The sequence below is a fragment of the Eschscholzia californica genome, unplaced genomic scaffold, assembly GCF_041429995.1.
Source record: "Eschscholzia californica isolate CP2 unplaced genomic scaffold, dmEscCali1.0.p SCAF_4, whole genome shotgun sequence".
Lineage (NCBI taxonomy): Eukaryota > Viridiplantae > Streptophyta > Magnoliopsida > Ranunculales > Papaveraceae > Eschscholzia > Eschscholzia californica.
In genome coordinates, this window is record NW_028238461.1 from 8,011,895 (window position 1) to 8,034,842 (window position 22,948).

At 39.4% G+C, this 22,948-nt stretch overlaps 1 protein-coding gene and 3 long non-coding RNA genes across 4 annotated transcripts; all 4 read left to right on the plus strand.

Annotated features, from left to right (window-relative positions):
* Nucleotides 1-513: 513 nt before the first annotated feature.
* LOC147542246 (cysteine-rich receptor-like protein kinase 10) lies at nt 514-20,189 on the plus strand. Its single transcript, XM_086632273.1, has 7 exons — nt 514-1,294; nt 18,289-18,414; nt 18,572-18,693; nt 18,783-18,993; nt 19,157-19,394; nt 19,488-19,638; nt 19,751-20,189. Exons 1-7 carry the CDS (start codon nt 613-615, stop codon nt 20,051-20,053), a joined length of 1,833 nt encoding a protein of 610 aa, XP_086488399.1. The 5' UTR covers nt 514-612; the 3' UTR covers nt 20,054-20,189.
* Nucleotides 1,737-4,497, plus strand: LOC147542247 (uncharacterized). The gene is made up of 4 exons (XR_015223065.1): nt 1,737-1,880; nt 1,965-2,023; nt 2,876-2,956; nt 4,211-4,497. It is a non-coding gene; the product is annotated as an uncharacterized LOC147542247 (long non-coding RNA).
* LOC147542248 (uncharacterized) lies at nt 8,391-11,151 on the plus strand. Its single transcript, XR_015223063.1, has 4 exons — nt 8,391-8,534; nt 8,619-8,677; nt 9,530-9,610; nt 10,865-11,151. It is a non-coding gene; the product is annotated as an uncharacterized LOC147542248 (long non-coding RNA).
* Nucleotides 15,047-17,807, plus strand: LOC147542249 (uncharacterized). The gene is made up of 4 exons (XR_015223064.1): nt 15,047-15,190; nt 15,275-15,333; nt 16,186-16,266; nt 17,521-17,807. It is a non-coding gene; the product is annotated as an uncharacterized LOC147542249 (long non-coding RNA).
* Nucleotides 20,190-22,948: the final 2,759 nt, after the last annotated feature.

Below are 22,948 nucleotides of genomic sequence, written 5' to 3' on the forward strand. Positions count from 1 at the left end.
TAATCGACTGAAATGATCACAAAAAAAATTATAATATCAGGATGAGCGACAGTGACGTAGAGAAAGGGCCCTGTGAGGCGTCGCCATGAAGACGAATAGTCTAAAAGGGTATAGTCGGCAGGTAAAACTTTTAACTGGTGAACCGTAGGAAATTGGCCGGGAATAACATTTGTTGATTATTTTCTGAATTTCCCAAAGAAAAGATCGAAAAAAAGGACTTAAAAATTTGTATAACATTTGAAATTTTGAATAAATTTCACAGTTTAGTTGGGATATCTATTACACCACAGTTTGCCATTCTTTTGGGTTATAGAAGTAAACCATAAAGACCTTCATCAACACGAGTCAATAGGCAACACACCTTTCCCTAACAATCTACTCCTGTCAAACTCAATCTGTTACACTATTGAAATTTCTGATATTTCTTTTTTAAATTTGATTTGTTCAATCTTGGTGTCTGAAATTCCATCTAAATTCTCCCTACTTGCTCTATTGACTTACCATAAAGAGTCCAAATTCATTTCAACTCTTCAAACCCAACATTTACGTTCATACTTTCACATACAGATAGACATAATGAGTTGTTGATTAAAGAAAAGGAAATAAGAGAAAATGGGTCATTTAGATATGTTTTTCTTCCTTTTAATCATTTTGATCATAGGATTCAATGGCCTATGCATTACTAGTGGACAGAGTTATGTTTATCACTTATGTTTAGGAGGTAACTACACTGCAAATAGTACATTTGGAGCTAACCTCAATCGCCTTCTTCTCCCTTCTCTATCTTCATCTAGCAACAATACAGCCATCAGAAATGGATACTACAATGACACCGTTGGCGGCCGGAACTCCAATGTTGTTTATGGGTCTTTCCAGTGTAGAGGTGATGTTACTTCACAAGTATGCAAAGATTGTGTTTCGAAAGCAGTTGAAGATATTAAACGTAGTAATAGATGTCCGAAATCGAAACAAGCTATTATATTGTATGATGAATGTATGTTAAGGTACTCGGATCAATATTATTTCTCTATAATGCAAGAATACCCAGCAATTTATCTCTGGAATGAAAATAATGTCTCTCTTGTCACCAACCCGGATCGTTTTAATAGTGTATTAGGTGATTTGTTAGATGGTCTTGTGAAGGAAGCTGTATCTAGTACCTCTTCTAATAACTTTGCTACTAGAGAAACAAAGGCCTCCATCTCTTGGTTCACCACCTCCATCTCTTGGTTCACCACCTCCATCTCTTGGTGCACCGCAGCCAGTATCCACGACAAACACCACAACAAAGACGGTAAGTCCTATATATCTTATTTTTAAATTTTCATTTCATCATATATATGAATTTGTATGTCCTACGTTTTAATTACTTGATTGCAGTTGACACTAATTGATAATGGTAGACACTATGTGGAAAGACCAACTTTTCATACATTGTTACGGCATAATGGAGCGCTAAAGTTGACGAACTTTTGCTGCTCCTTCAGCCTTTACAATTCACTAGTACTATCTAAGCATTAGACCGCGATATTCATGTCATACGGGATTCGGAGATTGTAACATCCCAAGATTTTAAATTAGATGAGGGACCATTCTGAACTCAGGCCAAGTTAAACACAGGGACTAAATGTGCAATCAGGTCAGAATCAGGGGGTATTTTGCAATCAGAACAAATTCAGGGACTGAACTGTGATTTCTGCTGGTTAAGGGAATAAACCAAACCAGACTAGTCGTTCGTGGTTTTGGGTTCAAGAGAGGGTTGGGTATGTGAGAGATTTCAATGAAAGAGAGGATGTTTTGGGCGAAAATCAAAAGGGAATGCTTGCTTTTGGAGAATTTCCAACTTCTAGAAGTGATCCAAGCTAGGTTTATGGATTTTGGTAAGAATTATTAGTTCCTCTCTCTCTACAACCTAGTATTTCCATGATTTGAAGTATAATGGAGCTTTTACTTCGTAATTGTAGGAATTTGAGAGGAATTATTTGAACTTATGAAGATACAAATCCACGACAACTAAATTAAGGTAAGGATTGTAGTTTTTGATGATTTAATTTAGTTGTTCAACAATTCTAGGGTTTAGTGATTATAATTTGGGGCTTTCTGTTTTCTAAGGTTTGAATGGGTGAGAATTTCATGTCTTGTAAAGGTTTATCATTGAGGTAATTGTAATGGTTTAACCTAGAGATGAAATGAGTCGAAATCGAGCAGTTTTCATAGGTTGCATACTGTAACAGCGTACTGATTGGGTCCGTACGACGACATAGAGAATTCAAAAGCTTTTAAGGTCTTTTACAAACTTGTAGCTCGTCTCGAGACGATTCCATAATGGTATGGTAATAGTCGTTTCGAGTTCGTATGAGGGAGTTAGGGCCATTTGAGTGAGCAGTGCATGTTCGGGGGACTGTGTAATACAGTATGTTGACGGGCATTTCTGTGATAATTGAGTATCCGGATGAAGTTATACAAAAGAGATAAGTTGTAGCTTGGGATGTTAGCTTTCCGAATTGGTATGGTACATGTCGTTTCGATTTCGTATGAGATATTTATGACTGTTATAGCGCGCATCGCGCTGTTAAGAAATTCAGATTGCTGCTGTTTGTATTTTGCTATTTCGAGGACCGTACACTTTAAGTTTGACCGAGATACTAAGTACTGAAATGTTAGAAACTGAAGTAGCTTTTTAACGATATAAGATATGCTTGATTTGGGACTAAATTGTGACGGGAATGAATCTAAGACAGAATAGAGTCACTCGGGGTCTTCCGATGTTAATGCGAGTCAAGTCTCTTTTGTCCCTCTTGTCGTATTGTCTTTTCAGAGTTATTTATGTCATCTTAAGATTCTTGTCGAGGAATCTAAGTTTATCTTTGTCTAGGAGGTCAGAAGGAAAGCCGAAACGAGTTGGGAGCAAGATGCTCGAAGCAAATCGGATGAGGACGGAGTCCTGCATCGCTAGGTAGGGGATACCTCTTGTTTTCTTTTATACTATTGTCTAGATTCATGCTAGAAGTAGGGGATACCTCTTGTTTTCTTTTATACTATTGTCTAGATTCATGCTAGAAGTAGGGGATATGCATGCATCATTATATGTAGATGGTAGGTGATCATATATGCATGATTTAAACCCTTGATTTCAATGAAAACAGTATCGTTGGTTTGGATTATTGATTATTGATGGGTTAACGATTTAGACTCTGTTCTCAATGGAACTGTTATCGTGAACTTTCCTTATTGATGTGATGGTTTATATATGAAAAATATCTTACGAATGATTTCTAGAGAAATGGTTTTCTAAACGGATTGTATATCGATGTTTTGAAAACGTAACGATTTCGTATGTTGTATGTGATTGGTGAAGTGGACTGAAACGAGTCATGAGGGTCTTGGCAGTTGTAGTGCTCCACTCTCTGGCCAGGATTCTCGTTTAGGTTGGACTCTCGGGGCTCAGGGATTTGCTACCCTTGACCGCTCGATTGGACTGTAAGCCTGTTTGTTCTTACCCTCGGGGCTCAGGAGCTGTACACCTCTGACCGCCCGACTGGTTTGGTGATTGGGATCCCTCTGCACGTTATGATATGACTCTTGGTTGTGCCACTTCTGTGTGTGATAAGATAAGTAATGTTTTAAAAAGCCTATCTCAGTCGATGGCGTAACGGGCGAGTTCCGAATCTGCTGAGATTGTGGGTGAAGGATGTTTTCACAAGAAAAGAGTATTATTTCGATTGTTGACACAATATATGTTTTTCTAAAACCAGAAGGAATAGTTGCATGCTAGGGTACCGATGAGAATATGCTTTTCGTCCCAACACGAATACTGGAGGGACGACCTGACTATTCGACTTCGGGGAAGCTAAAACGAATCTAGTTAAGCTAGGTGTATATATTTATCACGAGGTTAGCTTTTCAATGACTGTGGAGTCGCCTAGTGGGAGAGGGGCTTACCTACCTAGGGGTAAGCCACTTTCTCGAGAGAACTTGAGTACCTGGGTTAGTGCCGAAATGGGACGGTACTAGCCCAAGTACTATAGAGTTCTCTGGGTAACTCTCTGTTGATTGAAGAGCATACCATGGGTGCTGTTGTATGTTAGAGTAGGATTGATATATATTTATACGTGTGCATGTTTTATTGAGAAAATGGTTTTATCGTAGTTTTGGTTTGGGACTCCTCTACCAGTTAACTCGTGTCGGTGAGTTACTGACCCCCTACCAGTGTGTTAGTATGCAGGTTCCTAGTTAGAAGCATCTGCAGCGACAGGGTTAGCAGATGGATTGCAGGGGTTGTGGCGCGGTGCCACTTTGGTGTTATTTCCTTTCATTTCGATTTTGATTTATCTTCGAAGTTATAATTTTATACACTGAACACCTTATAATGTAAATATATATGTATCACATAGGTTGTGCAGGGATGTAAGGTTGTGTGCAGGTTGAGTTAACCTAGTTTTGGTGGTTCGGTTTGAACCAGAGTTTGTTAGAGTAATTATGTTTCATTTTAGCTTCCGGTGTGTTTGGGTATGCGAATGTATGGTTTGCATGACAGGTTTTACAGGTGCGACCGGTTCGATTTACAGAGGAGATGCTGCCGAATTTTCGGCTTGTCTGTGAATTGCCGGGGCGTGCTCGTGTCTATTTTGGGACACGGGGCGTCACAAGTGGTATCAGAGCATGAGTTCTGGCGACCAATAAGTCGTGTATAGTGTAGAGCTGTGATCGCTCTGGACTGTAGGGAAAGATAAAAATGATCAAGACTTGGTGTCTAAAAGCTTCAAGATTAAAAAATTACCAAGAGTAAAAGATGATATGTATATATATATATATATATTCAAGGTTTTGATTTTTTTTATTGTTTTTTTATTTTTCGTTGTTTTCTTCGTTGTACTCGCAAAAGGAAGACCCGATGAATGGTTTATGATCGTGATTGGTTCCTTCAGTATGGTTTAAGCTGTGGTTAGAGACGACTACTATTCGTGAGAATGATAGATGGTGTAAACTTAAGGACAGTTACAAGTGATGGAGAAAAGTTGTGTATAGAGACAGTTAAGATAACTGAAGAAACGGCAACTTGGCCATAAGAGTTGGGTGTGAGATCAATATGAGGCTGGTGTCCACGAAGTTTTCGTACGGACAACTAGTAAGACTGGGAGGACAAACATGGTTAGTCCGATAGGGTGGTCAATGGATTTGGTGGAAAACTTTTGGATTAGCAAATCACATCTTGGTCGTGGAAAGACCAAATAATGTCAAATTGCAAACATCAAGTGAATTTGGTACATGGTGGTATGAAAGGTGATAAGGTTAGCTTGAATTTACGGAAAACAGAAAAAGAAGTCAAAGGACCGATTAGTGACTTATTGAGGAAATGTATTTCAGAACTTGGGGAAACAATTATGGTTTAGAGAAGTTATCTTTCGGAGGAGGTCACAAAGAAAAGGGGAGATTTTAAGGAATTCGTAAGCTGGGAACGAAGTGGAAATCAGATCCTCGTATAGAGACCAACCTAGTGAAACGAATGGTTAAACAAGTCAACAGGTTAACGTACATATTAATTCAGTCGGAATAAGGATATGGAAATCAGTAAGGTAATTTTGAAAGCAAGGGAACTAAGAGATTTTCAGCGAGTGGAGGTTAAGTGGGGTAGCAATCAAAACAACAATGGTTACTTCTGGGAGACAACACAGTTAAGGATGCATAAGCATGGTTAACTTGGTCAATAGTGATGGAGTGGTGGTAAAGTCTTTTGAGCCTAAGTCACTCGAGCTGGTGATTCTCATATGAAGGCATTGCCAGGAGTAGCTAACCTAGGCGAACCGGTACTATGGGAAATGCCCTCGAGTAACAAAGAAGCTACGGATTGAACCACATAAGAAGTTAATGACCAAAGGACGTTTCGAAGGATCATACGACCTGGAAGGTTATACAATAAAAAGGGACTTCCAAGATGAGTAGTTGAAAGAACTCAGAGATTCACATAGAAGAAAGCTATAAGGCCGACAAGAAATAAGATGGTTGTGAATTATGAGGATAAGTAAAATGGTTGGGACAATAAAAGAAACATGTTAGAGAATATTATCGAATCTTCGGTTATTCAATGGTACAGTATCGAGAGAAAAAGATATTTGACGACGAGTTGGGTTGGGAATAACTCGACAAATACGAGACTAGATCAGAGATGATTATTTTGGAGAAGCGAGTAAGTATTGTGATGTTGATTTTGAGTGCAACAAAGTCAGGAATTGGTATGTTGAGGGTTCATCTAGCCTAGTAATTCTCCATGAGGAGCACCAGTAGTATTTGGGAAGAAAAAAGTTGAAGTACTTATGTTCGCAAAAAGAGTGGAGTATGAAACAAAGAAGGCGGTTGGAATTCTTGAGGGACTGTGACATTGGCTTGCTTCATCACACAAGCAAGGCAAAATGTGGTAGTTGATACCTTGAGTCGAAAGAAATAAGAAGTTGTCATACATGATACAACCAAGTTATTCTCTATGCCAAGTATTGGAGGTGAGTGTAGTTTTGACTATCAAGAGATTGAAACCTCAGAGAAGATGAATCAAATACTGGTACAATATTCTTATATCATACCCTGATTCATTGAGCAGTGGTTAGCCAGTACATTTCTGATCATCAGTACTCACAGATTAAAAAGGCAAGCAAGGATAGTGAGAACCTCGACTGGCAGATACAAACATATGGCAGTTTAGATTTAAAGGAAGACTATGGGTACCGAGTGACAAGAAAATTGGTAAAGAAGTTTGAGACAGCTCAAGAGACTCGACATACAGTACATCCAAGGACTACAAAGATGTACAAGGATTTGGAACGAAGTTTTTGGTGGCCAGGAACGAAACGAGACACATCTGAATATGTGAAGGTTGTTGATACTTATCAGCGAGTGAAAGCTAAACTTTTTAGTCACTTGAGGTACCAGAATGGAAATGGGATCGTATGACATTGGACTTTGTGATAGTTTTACCCAGAAGCAAATCAGGAGATGATGCAGTTTGGGTGATCGTGGATCGACTTACCAAATCAGCACACCTTATACCAGTAAGCATGACTTATTTACCAGAGAAGCTTGGTAGATTGTACTTCGATAACGTCATCAGATTACAGGGAGTACCGACATCAATAGTTTCGGACCGTGATCCTCGATTTACATCAAAATTGTGGGAGGTTTTCCAGTGGCCTTTAGGAAAGGAATGACACCTAAGTACCAGTTTCATCCTCAGACGGAGGGGTAGTCAGAAAGGACCATTCAGATATTTGAGGATTTTGGAGGTTGTTGGGCAGAGCATTTGTCCGGGGTAGAATTTGCTTATAGTAACAATACGCATGCACCATTGGTATGTCACCATTCGAAGAGTTATACTTGCGACCAGGTAGATTCTCCGTGGGCTAGACAGAAGCGGGAGAGATGGCATTTTGGGACCGGACTTGTTCCTGAAGACAGTTAGCAAGGTGAAGTCAATCAAGGAAAGAATGTTGTCATCCTAGAGTAGACAAAAGTGTGATGCCAACAAACGACAACGACTGTTAGAATTTGATGTGGATGATATGTGTATGTAGCGGTGTCACTAATAAAAAGAGTAAAGAGATTTGGACTTCAGGGTCAGCTAGGGTCGAGATTCGTTGTCCTTTTGCTATTTTGGAAAGGGTTGGGGCAATAGCGTATCGGATAGCGTTGCCGCCTAAGTTAGTGAAAGCTTAGAATATAGTTCACGCCTCAAAGCTAATGAAGTATCAACTAGACTCATCTAATGTGATTAGTGGGGACGAGTTAGAGATTGATGAAGATGCGACCTACGAGGTTACGCCAATCATGATTTCAGACAACAACTAAAGGTATTAAGGAACAAGGAAATCTTATTGGTGAGAGTTTTATGAGGGCTCAACACCACCGAAGAATCAACATGAGAGAAGGTGACAGAAATGCGAGAACATCCAGAACTCTTCACGGATCAACGTAGGAGTCTAGTTTAATTTCGACAATGAAATTCCTGTAAGTGGGGAGGATTGTTACAAGAAGAGAATCTCTTCGAGGAGTTGTCGATACAGTCAGACGTTCATGATTATAGTGTGGAGTGATAAACAAGACTTCGTGGTGTGATTTATTTGTGAATGAAAGAAAAATGAGGCACTAAAGTGATCTTGAGCAGAAAAGAAGCGAGTTTATCCAAATTTCGAGGACGAAATTTCTTTTAAGGGGGGAAGATTGTAACATCCCAAGATTTTAAATTAGATGAGGGACCATTCTGAACTCAGGCCAAGTTAAACACAGGGACTAAATGTGCAATCAGGTCAGAATCAGGGGGTATTTTGCAATCAGAACAAATTCAGGGACTGAACTGTGATTTCTGCTGGTTAAGGGAATAAACCAAACCAGACTAGTCGTTCGTGGTTTTGGGTTCAAGAGAGGGTTGGGTATGTGAGAGATTTCAATGAAAGAGAGGATGTTTTGGGCGAAAATCAAAAGGGAATGCTTGCTTTTGGAGAATTTCCAACTTCTAGAAGTGATCCAAGCTAGGTTTATGGATTTTGGTAAGAATTATTAGTTCCTCTCTCTCTACAACCTAGTATTTCCATGATTTGAAGTATAATGGAGCTTTTACTTCGTAATTGTAGGAATTTGAGAGGAATTATTTGAACTTATGAAGATACAAATCCACGACAACTAAATTAAGGTAAGGATTGTAGTTTTTGATGATTTAATTTAGTTGTTCAACAATTCTAGGGTTTAGTGATTATAATTTGGGGCTTTCTGTTTTCTAAGGTTTGAATGGGTGAGAATTTCATGTCTTGTAAAGGTTTATCATTGAGGTAATTGTAATGGTTTAACCTAGAGATGAAATGAGTCGAAATCGAGCAGTTTTCATAGGTTGCATACTGTAACAGCGTACTGATTGGGTCCGTACGACGACATAGAGAATTCAAAAGCTTTTAAGGTCTTTTACAAACTTGTAGCTCGTCTCGAGACGATTCCAGAATGGTATGGTAATAGTCGTTTCGAGTTCGTATGAGGGAGTTATGGCCATTTGAGTGAGCAGTGCATGTTCGGGGGACTGTGTAATACAGTATGTTGACGGGCATTTCTGTGATAATTGAGTATCCGGATGAAGTTATACAAAAGAGATAAGTTGTAGCTTGGGATGTTAGCTTTCCGAATTGGTATGGTACATGTCGTTTCGATTTCGTATGAGATATTTATGACTGTTATAGCGCGCATCGCGCTGTTAAGAAATTCAGATTGCTGCTGTTTGTATTTTGCTATTTCGAGGACCGTACACTTTAAGTTTGACCGAGATACTAAGTACTGAAATGTTAGAAACTGAAGTAGCTTTTTAACGATATAAGATATGCTTGATTTGGGACTAAATTGTGACGGGAATGAATCTAAGACAGAATAGAGTCACTCGGGGTCTTCCGATGTTAATGCGAGTCAAGTCTCTTTTGTCCCTCTTGTCGTATTGTCTTTTCAGAGTTATTTATGTCATCTTAAGATTCTTGTCGAGGAATCTAAGTTTATCTTTGTCTAGGAGGTCAGAAGGAAAGCCGAAACGAGTTGGGAGCAAGATGCTCGAAGCAAATCGGATGAGGACGGAGTCCTGCATCGCTAGGTAGGGGATACCTCTTGTTTTCTTTTATACTATTGTCTAGATTCATGCTAGAAGTAGGGGATACCTCTTGTTTTCTTTTATACTATTGTCTAGATTCATGCTAGAAGTAGGGGATATGCATGCATCATTATATGTAGATGGTAGGTGATCATATATGCATGATTTAAACCCTTGATTTCAATGAAAACAGTATCGTTGGTTTGGATTATTGATTATTGATGGGTTAACGATTTAGACTCTGTTCTCAATGGAACTGTTATCGTGAACTTTCCTTATTGATGTGATGGTTTATATATGAAAAATATCTTACGAATGATTTCTAGAGAAATGGTTTTCTAAACGGATTGTATATCGATGTTTTGAAAACGTAACGATTTCGTATGTTGTATGTGATTGGTGAAGTGGACTGAAACGAGTCATGAGGGTCTTGGCAGTTGTAGTGCTCCACTCTCTGGCCAGGATTCTCGTTTAGGTTGGACTCTCGGGGCTCAGGGATTTGCTACCCTTGACCGCTCGATTGGACTGTAAGCCTGTTTGTTCTTACCCTCGGGGCTCAGGAGCTGTACACCTCTGACCGCCCGACTGGTTTGGTGATTGGGATCCCTCTGCACGTTATGATATGACTCTTGGTTGTGCCACTTCTGTGTGTGATAAGATAAGTAATGTTTTAAAAAGCCTATCTCAGTCGATGGCGTAACGGGCGAGTTCCGAATCTGCTGAGATTGTGGGTGAAGGATGTTTTCACAAGAAAAGAGTATTATTTCGATTGTTGACACAATATATGTTTTTCTAAAACCAGAAGGAATAGTTGCATGCTAGGGTACCGATGAGAATATGCTTTTCGTCCCAACACGAATACTGGAGGGACGACCTGACTATTCGACTTCGGTGAAGCTAAAACGAATCTAGTTAAGCTAGGTGTATATATTTATCACGAGGTTAGCTTTTCAATGACTGTGGAGTCGCCTAGTGGGAGAGGGGCTTACCTACCTAGGGGTAAGCCACTTTCTCGAGAGAACTTGAGTACCTGGGTTAGTGCCGAAATGGGACGGTACTAGCCCAAGTACTATAGAGTTCTCTGGGTAACTCTCTGTTGATTGAAGAGCATACCATGGGTGCTGTTGTATGTTAGAGTAGGATTGATATATATTTATACGTGTGCATGTTTTATTGAGAAAATGGTTTTATCGTAGTTTTGGTTTGGGACTCCTCTACCAGTTAACTCGTGTCGGTGAGTTACTGACCCCCTACCAGTGTGTTAGTATGCAGGTTCCTAGTTAGAAGCATCTGCAGCGACAGGGTTAGCAGATGGATTGCAGGGGTTGTGGCGCGGTGCCACTTTGGTGTTATTTCCTTTCATTTCGATTTTGATTTATCTTCGAAGTTATAATTTTATACACTGAACACCTTATAATGTAAATATATATGTATCACATAGGTTGTGCAGGGATGTAAGGTTGTGTGCAGGTTGAGTTAACCTAGTTTTGGTGGTTCGGTTTGAACCAGAGTTTGTTAGAGTAATTATGTTTCATTTTAGCTTCCGGTGTGTTTGGGTATGCGAATGTATGGTTTGCATGACAGGTTTTACAGGTGCGACCGGTTCGATTTACAGAGGAGATGCTGCCGAATTTTCGGCTTGTCTGTGAATTGCCGGGGCGTGCTCGTGTCTATTTTGGGACACGGGGCGTCACAAGTGGTATCAGAGCATGAGTTCTGGCGACCAATAAGTCGTGTATAGTGTAGAGCTGTGATCGCTCTGGACTGTAGGGAAAGATAAAAATGATCAAGACTTGGTGTCTAAAAGCTTCAAGATTAAAAAATTACCAAGAGTAAAAGATGATATGTATATATATATATATATATATTCAAGGTTTTGATTTTTTTTATTGTTTTTTTATTTTTCGTTGTTTTCTTCGTTGTACTCGCAAAAGGAAGACCCGATGAATGGTTTATGATCGTGATTGGTTCCTTCAGTATGGTTTAAGCTGTGGTTAGAGACGACTACTATTCGTGAGAATGATAGATGGTGTAAACTTAAGGACAGTTACAAGTGATGGAGAAAAGTTGTGTATAGAGACAGTTAAGATAACTGAAGAAACGGCAACTTGGCCATAAGAGTTGGGTGTGAGATCAATATGAGGCTGGTGTCCACGAAGTTTTCGTACGGACAACTAGTAAGACTGGGAGGACAAACATGGTTAGTCCGATAGGGTGGTCAATGGATTTGGTGGAAAACTTTTGGATTAGCAAATCACATCTTGGTCGTGGAAAGACCAAATAATGTCAAATTGCAAACATCAAGTGAATTTGGTACATGGTGGTATGAAAGGTGATAAGGTTAGCTTGAATTTACGGAAAACAGAAAAAGAAGTCAAAGGACCGATTAGTGACTTATTGAGGAAATGTATTTCAGAACTTGGGGAAACAATTATGGTTTAGAGAAGTTATCTTTCGGAGGAGGTCACAAAGAAAAGGGGAGATTTTAAGGAATTCGTAAGCTGGGAACGAAGTGGAAATCAGATCCTCGTATAGAGACCAACCTAGTGAAACGAATGGTTAAACAAGTCAACAGGTTAACGTACATATTAATTCAGTCGGAATAAGGATATGGAAATCAGTAAGGTAATTTTGAAAGCAAGGGAACTAAGAGATTTTCAGCGAGTGGAGGTTAAGTGGGGTAGCAATCAAAACAACAATGGTTACTTCTGGGAGACAACACAGTTAAGGATGCATAAGCATGGTTAACTTGGTCAATAGTGATGGAGTGGTGGTAAAGTCTTTTGAGCCTAAGTCACTCGAGCTGGTGATTCTCATATGAAGGCATTGCCAGGAGTAGCTAACCTAGGCGAACCGGTAATATGGGAAATGCCCTCGAGTAACAAAGAAGCTACGGATTGAACCACATAAGAAGTTAATGACCAAAGGACGTTTCGAAGGATCATACGACCTGGAAGGTTATACAATAAAAAGGGACTTCCAAGATGAGTAGTTGAAAGAACTCAGAGATTCACATAGAAGAAAGCTATAAGGCCGACAAGAAATAAGATGGTTGTGAATTATGAGGATAAGTAAAATGGTTGGGACAATAAAAGAAACATGTTAGAGAATATTATCGAATCTTCGGTTATTCAATGGTACAGTATCGAGAGAAAAAGATATTTGACGACGAGTTGGGTTGGGAATAACTCGACAAATACGAGACTAGATCAGAGATGATTATTTTGGAGAAGCGAGTAAGTATTGTGATGTTGATTTTGAGTGCAACAAAGTCAGGAATTGGTATGTTGAGGGTTCATCTAGCCTAGTAATTCTCCATGAGGAGCACCAGTAGTATTTGGGAAGAAAAAAGTTGAAGTACTTATGTTCGCAAAAAGAGTGGAGTATGAAACAAAGAAGGCGGTTGGAATTCTTGAGGGACTGTGACATTGGCTTGCTTCATCACACAAGCAAGGCAAAATGTGGTAGTTGATACCTTGAGTCGAAAGAAATAAGAAGTTGTCATACATGATACAACCAAGTTATTCTCTATGCCAAGTATTGGAGGTGAGTGTAGTTTTGACTATCAAGAGATTGAAACCTCAGAGAAGATGAATCAAATACTGGTACAATATTCTTATATCATACCCTGATTCATTGAGCAGTGGTTAGCCAGTACATTTCTGATCATCAGTACTCACAGATTAAAAAGGCAAGCAAGGATAGTGAGAACCTCGACTGGCAGATACAAACATATGGCAGTTTAGATTTAAAGGAAGACTATGGGTACCGAGTGACAAGAAAATTGGTAAAGAAGTTTGAGACAGCTCAAGAGACTCGACATACAGTACATCCAAGGACTACAAAGATGTACAAGGATTTGGAACGAAGTTTTTGGTGGCCAGGAACGAAACGAGACACATCTGAATATGTGAAGGTTGTTGATACTTATCAGCGAGTGAAAGCTAAACTTTTTAGTCACTTGAGGTACCAGAATGGAAATGGGATCGTATGACATTGGACTTTGTGATAGTTTTACCCAGAAGCAAATCAGGAGATGATGCAGTTTGGGTGATCGTGGATCGACTTACCAAATCAGCACACCTTATACCAGTAAGCATGACTTATTTACCAGAGAAGCTTGGTAGATTGTACTTCGATAACGTCATCAGATTACAGGGAGTACCGACATCAATAGTTTCGGACCGTGATCCTCGATTTACATCAAAATTGTGGGAGGTTTTCCAGTGGCCTTTAGGAAAGGAATGACACCTAAGTACCAGTTTCATCCTCAGACGGAGGGGTAGTCAGAAAGGACCATTCAGATATTTGAGGATTTTGGAGGTTGTTGGGCAGAGCATTTGTCCGGGGTAGAATTTGCTTATAGTAACAATACGCATGCACCATTGGTATGTCACCATTCGAAGAGTTATACTTGCGACCAGGTAGATTCTCCGTGGGCTAGACAGAAGCGGGAGAGATGGCATTTTGGGACCGGACTTGTTCCTGAAGACAGTTAGCAAGGTGAAGTCAATCAAGGAAAGAATGTTGTCATCCTAGAGTAGACAAAAGTGTGATGCCAACAAACGACAACGACTGTTAGAATTTGATGTGGATGATATGTGTATGTAGCGGTGTCACTAATAAAAAGAGTAAAGAGATTTGGACTTCAGGGTCAGCTAGGGTCGAGATTCGTTGTCCTTTTGCTATTTTGGAAAGGGTTGGGGCAATAGCGTATCGGATAGCGTTGCCGCCTAAGTTAGTGAAAGCTTAGAATATAGTTCACGCCTCAAAGCTAATGAAGTATCAACTAGACTCATCTAATGTGATTAGTGGGGACGAGTTAGAGATTGATGAAGATGCGACCTACGAGGTTACGCCAATCATGATTTCAGACAACAACTAAAGGTATTAAGGAACAAGGAAATCTTATTGGTGAGAGTTTTATGAGGGCTCAACACCACCGAAGAATCAACATGAGAGAAGGTGACAGAAATGCGAGAACATCCAGAACTCTTCACGGATCAACGTAGGAGTCTAGTTTAATTTCGACAATGAAATTCCTGTAAGTGGGGAGGATTGTTACAAGAAGAGAATCTCTTCGAGGAGTTGTCGATACAGTCAGACGTTCATGATTATAGTGTGGAGTGATAAACAAGACTTCGTGGTGTGATTTATTTGTGAATGAAAGAAAAATGAGGCACTAAAGTGATCTTGAGCAGAAAAGAAGCGAGTTTATCCAAATTTCGAGGACGAAATTTCTTTTAAGGGGGGAAGATTGTAACATCCCAAGATTTTAAATTAGATGAGGGACCATTCTGAACTCAGGCCAAGTTAAACACAGGGACTAAATGTGCAATCAGGTCAGAATCAGGGGGTATTTTGCAATCAGAACAAATTCAGGGACTGAACTGTGATTTCTGCTGGTTAAGGGAATAAACCAAACCAGACTAGTCGTTCGTGGTTTTGGGTTCAAGAGAGGGTTGGGTATGTGAGAGATTTCAATGAAAGAGAGGATGTTTTGGGCGAAAATCAAAAGGGAATGCTTGCTTTTGGAGAATTTCCAACTTCTAGAAGTGATCCAAGCTAGGTTTATGGATTTTGGTAAGAATTATTAGTTCCTCTCTCTCTACAACCTAGTATTTCCATGATTTGAAGTATAATGGAGCTTTTACTTCGTAATTGTAGGAATTTGAGAGGAATTATTTGAACTTATGAAGATACAAATCCACGACAACTAAATTAAGGTAAGGATTGTAGTTTTTGATGATTTAATTTAGTTGTTCAACAATTCTAGGGTTTAGTGATTATAATTTGGGGCTTTCTGTTTTCTAAGGTTTGAATGGGTGAGAATTTCATGTCTTGTAAAGGTTTATCATTGAGGTAATTGTAATGGTTTAACCTAGAGATGAAATGAGTCGAAATCGAGCAGTTTTCATAGGTTGCATACTGTAACAGCGTACTGATTGGGTCCGTACGACGACATAGAGAATTCAAAAGCTTTTAAGGTCTTTTACAAACTTGTAGCTCGTCTCGAGACGATTCCAGAATGGTATGGTAATAGTCGTTTCGAGTTCGTATGAGGGAGTTATGGCCATTTGAGTGAGCAGTGCATGTTCGGGGGACTGTGTAATACAGTATGTTGACGGGCATTTCTGTGATAATTGAGTATCCGGATGAAGTTATACAAAAGAGATAAGTTGTAGCTTGGGATGTTAGCTTTCCGAATTGGTATGGTACATGTCGTTTCGATTTCGTATGAGATATTTATGACTGTTATAGCGCGCATCGCGCTGTTAAGAAATTCAGATTGCTGCTGTTTGTATTTTGCTATTTCGAGGACCGTACACTTTAAGTTTGACCGAGATACTAAGTACTGAAATGTTAGAAACTGAAGTAGCTTTTTAACGATATAAGATATGCTTGATTTGGGACTAAATTGTGACGGGAATGAATCTAAGACAGAATAGAGTCACTCGGGGTCTTCCGATGTTAATGCGAGTCAAGTCTCTTTTGTCCCTCTTGTCGTATTGTCTTTTCAGAGTTATTTATGTCATCTTAAGATTCTTGTCGAGGAATCTAAGTTTATCTTTGTCTAGGAGGTCAGAAGGAAAGCCGAAACGAGTTGGGAGCAAGATGCTCGAAGCAAATCGGATGAGGACGGAGTCCTGCATCGCTAGGTAGGGGATACCTCTTGTTTTCTTTTATACTATTGTCTAGATTCATGCTAGAAGTAGGGGATACCTCTTGTTTTCTTTTATACTATTGTCTAGATTCATGCTAGAAGTAGGGGATATGCATGCATCATTATATGTAGATGGTAGGTGATCATATATGCATGATTTAAACCCTTGATTTCAATGAAAACAGTATCGTTGGTTTGGATTATTGATTATTGATGGGTTAACGATTTAGACTCTGTTCTCAATGGAACTGTTATCGTGAACTTTCCTTATTGATGTGATGGTTTATATATGAAAAATATCTTACGAATGATTTCTAGAGAAATGGTTTTCTAAACGGATTGTATATCGATGTTTTGAAAACGTAACGATTTCGTATGTTGTATGTGATTGGTGAAGTGGACTGAAACGAGTCATGAGGGTCTTGGCAGTTGTAGTGCTCCACTCTCTGGCCAGGATTCTCGTTTAGGTTGGACTCTCGGGGCTCAGGGATTTGCTACCCTTGACCGCTCGATTGGACTGTAAGCCTGTTTGTTCTTACCCTCGGGGCTCAGGAGCTGTACACCTCTGACCGCCCGACTGGTTTGGTGATTGGGATCCCTCTGCACGTTATGATATGACTCTTGGTTGTGCCACTTCTGTGTGTGATAAGATAAGTAATGTTTTAAAAAGCCTATCTCAGTCGATGGCGTAACGGGCGAGTTCCGAATCTGCTGAGATTGTGGGTGAAGGATGTTTTCACAAGAAAAGAGTATTATTTCGATTGTTGACACAATATATGTTTTTCTAAAACCAGAAGGAATAGTTGCATGCTAGGGTACCGATGAGAATATGCTTTTCGTCCCAACACGAATACTGGAGGGACGACCTGACTATTCGACTTCGGTGAAGCTAAAACGAATCTAGTTAAGCTAGGTGTATATATTTATCACGAGGTTAGCTTTTCAATGACTGTGGAGTCGCCTAGTGGGAGAGGGGCTTACCTACCTAGGGGTAAGCCACTTTCTCGAGAGAACTTGAGTACCTGGGTTAGTGCCGAAATGGGACGGTACTAGCCCAAGTACTATAGAGTTCTCTGGGTAACTCTCTGTTGATTGAAGAGCATACCATGGGTGCTGTTGTATGTTAGAGTAGGATTGATATATATTTATACGTGTGCATGTTTTATTGAGAAAATGGTTTTATCGTAGTTTTGGTTTGGGACTCCTCTACCAGTTAACTCGTGTCGGTGAGTTACTGACCCCCTACCAGTGTGTTAGTATGCAGGTTCCTAGTTAGAAGCATCTGCAGCGACAGGGTTAGCAGATGGATTGCAGGGGTTGTGGCGCGGTGCCACTTTGGTGTTATTTCCTTTCATTTCGATTTTGATTTATCTTCGAAGTTATAATTTTATACACTGAACACCTTATAATGTAAATATATATGTATCACATAGGTTGTGCAGGGATGTAAGGTTGTGTGCAGGTTGAGTTAACCTAGTTTTGGTGGTTCGGTTTGAACCAGAGTTTGTTAGAGTAATTATGTTTCATTTTAGCTTCCGGTGTGTTTGGGTATGCGAATGTATGGTTTGCATGACAGGTTTTACAGGTGCGACCGGTTCGATTTACAGAGGAGATGCTGCCGAATTTTCGGCTTGTCTGTGAATTGCCGGGGCGTGCTCGTGTCTATTTTGGGACACGGGGCGTCACAGTTCATAGGTTTCAAATTTATTTTCTTGGTTGGTTATGTAAATTCTGTCTGAATCCTAGGCTATATCTGTATCGATCTATATGTTCATAGTTAATACATTTTTTTTAATAAAAGGAGTGATATCTTCACTATGCTTTACATGACATCCCAACTAGGTTGGCACCGCATGAAGCGTCTATCATGAGATATCATCACCTGATAGTTAATACACTCGGTCGCCTTGTTTTTTAGGACATTATATTTACTAAATATGTTTGTAAATGATAAAGTAAAGCACTGTATTCTTTAACATTATGAATCACTTAAGGAAATTAGTTCTTATTCTTGCAGCAAGTGGAAAAAATACATCAAAACTTGTTGTTTACATAGTCATTCCGTCGGTAGTTGGACTACTAGCCATCATAGGCTTTTGGTGTTTTTGTCTCAAAAGAAAGAAGACGAATAAGAAACACGAAGGTTAGTAGCTACCCCATAGAATTTCAATTATCTATATCATTTAGTTTGATACTACACAATTTTATAAATCAGTACTTAAGTATTAACTTTTCGAAATGGAAATGATTAGTCATTTCATTGCGTCAGTGACATCTTTTTTGTTGTTATCTTTTTGAAGATGTCAATGAAATCCGAAGTGCAGAATCCTTGGAATTCAATTTCGGTATAATAAGGACAGCTACAGATGATTTTTCCGAAGCTTATAAACTAGGGGAGGGTGGCTTTGGTTCTGTTTACAAGGTACTAACTTTATTGATCTAGCATCTAATACATAGATTGGTGGTGCCATGGGGGCGGCATTCAAAGTTAACCTCTTTTGTCATTTTCAGGGTAAACTTTTAAATGGGCAAGAAATAGCAGTGAAGCGTCTCTCTGCAAATTCCGGTCAAGGTGAAGAAGAATTTAAGAATGAAGTCACTTTACTAGCTAAACTTCAGCACAGGAATCTTGTGAGGCTTTTAGGTTTTTGTTTTGATGGAGTAGAGAAAGTACTCATCTATGAATTCTTGCCAAATGCTAGCCTTGACCAGTTCATATTCGGTTTGGCCCCTCTTTTCCATATTTACTTTCTTGGTTCTTTTATACTAGATCATATTTTGACAACTATTAAATGTGATTTGAGTATATATAAATATACATAGTTATTACTTCGTATACAAACGGTTAACTTGGTTTCTTGGTTGGTACTTGGATGCAATTGTAGATCCGATTAAACGTACATACTTGGATTGGGAGAGACGGTACAAGATTATAGGAGGGATAGCAAGAGGTCTTCTTTATCTTCACGAGGATTCTCGACTTACAATTATTCATCGAGATCTTAAAGCGGCCAACATATTACTAGATTTAGATATGAAACCTAAAATTTCAGATTTTGGCATGGCTAGACTTTTTTTGGACGATCAATCTCGAGCAAATACAAATAGAATTGTTGGAACATTGTAAGTATTCAAGTCATCAGTTGAGTTTTTTTCATGGAAGTAATTTCGTGTACTCATAGATAGAGCTTCATTTTCATTTGATGTTTTGATTAGTGGGTATATGTCTCCTGAGTATGCGATGTACGGGCAGTTCTCTTTGAAATCAGACGTGTTTAGTTTTGGTGTTTTGGTTCTAGAGATCCTAACGGGACAGAAGAATAGTTCTTTTTACGAATCAGAAGTTGCGCAGGATCTTCTAAGCTACGTAAGTACAAATAGTATTGTCATTTAATTTCTTTCTTGTGATACGGCCGGTGGACTAAGTTAAATGATTCATTAGTCGGGCATTACTTTAGACACATGAGAAATTCTTGCAGGCATGGAGACATTGGAAGAATGGAACAGCTTTAGAAATCTTAGATCCTTTCTTGAGGGATAATTGTTCGACGAAAGAAGTTACAAAATGCATTCACATTGGTTTATTATGTGTTCAAGAAGACATATCTGATAGACCTACAATGGGGTCGGTTGTTCTGATGCTCAATGGCTACTCTTTGTCATTGGCATTACCAGCAGAACCTGCATTTTTTGTCAATACAAGAAGTGAAGAACAAGCCATAAATAAACCCGCAGCATGGAGTGTCAATGAGGTATCAGTTACCATACTGCATCCTCGATAACGGCATTCAATACTAAGTTTTAGTGTTATTTTACTCTCGTTCGTTGTGTGTGGGTTAAATAATTTGAATATCATCATTTTATGTTCAAAATTCGGGATGGTATAATATTGTAAATGGTACTCATGTGATTGGAACACACGTCTTTTGATTTAGACACAGCGGAAATTGAAAAGAAAAATAAAACTTTATTAAACAACTAATAAAATAAAGAAAAATATGATAAACTTTAATAAACTTGATTAATAATCTCTGAAATCTGAATAACAAGGACAAAACTGACTTCCTTTTATAGGAACTTAGACTCTTCTAGATAGACTCAAACTAGGATTCCTAAATATCAAAGATGCTCAAATATAGAAACTTCTAAACCTAGAATTAATAGGAAATACTCAAACATAGAAACTCTCAAATCTAACCCTAATGGACTCGGCCGTGAGGCCCTTTAGTTCACTCGGTCATGAGGTCCTTGTGCTTGGCCGAATGGGCCTACATAATCTACATCAACCTCCCCTTCTCTCAAAAGGTTCGTCCCGAACCATTCGGTAAAGAAAAGTTTGATGCCCCCGCATACAATGAATTCTGCCATGGCGATCCTTAACTCTCACTTTTCACGAAATTTGCTGGAAATCCAAAGAAGACAACGATGGACCAACGCACCCACCATAATCCGGACCCTTTGATGCGGCGAATTTAGCAAAATCAACAATAGTGAAGAAACATCCAATAAATTGCGACATCGTCCGTCATCTTTTAGTTTGATGAACGAAACCACAAATACGACCTTCTTCTTGGGAAAACAACAATGAATGTTCTTCCATTCCATTCCAATAGGAATACGACCTTGTGTCGTTTAATAATGTAACGCCCCAAGGGGTTTTGTTTTTGGCGAAGGCACCACAAGCCCACCCAAAAGGCCTCGGTACTTACTAAGCTTGAGCGTACACCTATAGCCCAGTCTCTAAACACTCTTGCGAGCGATATGAGACTATTACAGATAATGATTCAGCAAGTGCAACCTTCTCATTCAACGTTTTCAGAAAACCCTGTTGAACTAATACTGCTTGCATCTTAATCTTCCAAAGATTAAAATCGTTACTTTCATCGAACTTCGCTATCTCGTATTCCACCATCACAGAAACCTCAAAAACCAAAGCTCTGAGTACGGAATGTTATGACAATTGGGGTTTAATATGATCGAAATCAAGTAATCAAGAAAAACAATAGGAAATAAAGAACAATCACATAGAACACAAGAGATTTACGTGGTTCGGTTGGTGAGACCTACTCCACGGCGACAACGGCACAATGATTTCCACTGTGATAAGCAAACAAGTTACACAAGAGATTCGTGAGAATTCGACACAGATATCTCATAGGGTTTTAGTTGCTATATCCACTAAAACCTTAATCCTACCCCTTCACCGACTCTCTTAATCAACAATGCACATGGTTACGCTAACACTAATAACCGACATAGACCCTGCTCCGCATACCAGCTCTGTCTTGGAGATTAGCTCTGCTTTAGAGCCCTGGTTTGGTAATCAGCTCCGCTAACGGGTCCAAAATTCCGCGCCGATACCTTCGGTCTCAGCAGGCAATTACCATTACCTTTTAAGCGGGTTGGCGGGTCATAAATCGAGTTCGATATCAACCCATATTCCAGTCACTTTCAACACGGACCTCGCCAAAATAATATAACATAATCAGCCCGCCTTATCTTTAGTGAAAAAGAGTTTCGTGTCTGACCTCCCAGGTACATTCTGCAGAATGGAACCTCTTATGATACCGAGCACTTAAGCTCAAGTCTGAGTATGTCAACTAATACTCGAAAAGTACGGACACTCCCAGTTGCACTAAGGGAAGCAGAGCCCTCACAAACACGGGATTCACACGTGGTCCGACCCAACAAGAAAATTAGAAAATCAAATCTTTACAAAGAAGTCAGTGGAAGAAGGAGCGGCAACTAAATTGACCCGCCTAAAGAGCTATCCCGTCATTCCTTTTCACCGAGCAGTCATTTCGTCACATTTGTCCAAGAAAAATAAATTACGGACCTCAACACCTAGAGTAAGACGCTCAAATAATGAAACAAAAGTAATCTCGTCTAGTGAAATTATAAAGAAACAATCGTTGGTGTCTATTACAATTGTTCGTCCAATGTTTCATCACCGTCTCGTCAAACGATCTCCCTCGACGAATAGACCGAAGAAAATACCCAGATATGAGGCCCCTACTCATTTAATTTGAGTAAAAAAACTCTCTTGACACGCGGTCACGTGGCAGTCAAGTTGCCACGTGGCAGTCAAGTTGCAACGTGGCAGCATGCTACCAATGGGCTAGTATGCAATAATGTCGCCAGCTGACGGCGGTATGCCTGTACAAAGCCCTCGTCCGAATTATTTCTCCTGTATTTTCCTAGATTATCCGGGTTTTTAGGACCAAAATATTTTTCTGGAATCTCCGAATCCTCGGACTAAAACATTTTTCTGGTCAGGTTAATTTTGCAAACGAAAAAATATGTCTATTTCACTGAAATAATTTTTATTATCACAATGTTTCTCTGAAAGCCAACAAAGGTCGCAATACTTACAGTACGACCCAAAATCGATTGTGCTCGTCAGCTTGAGCATCAGTTAGCAAACTGTTAGCCGATAATTCAGAGAATCAAAGACACTCAAAATTTTTATTCAATCGGATCACTCCGATATGCCTTCTCTAGAGAAATTCAAACTAATTATATAAACGCGACACTTTTCGCGGACAAGTCCCCATGGGACACGAACTGAGTTAGAAATACATACGAAACCGAACTGCAAATCAGTCTGTACGACTTCAAACTACTCTCTAAGTTTCCGCACTTCGACAACTTAGAGAGTGGGAGACAAATTGTATGGG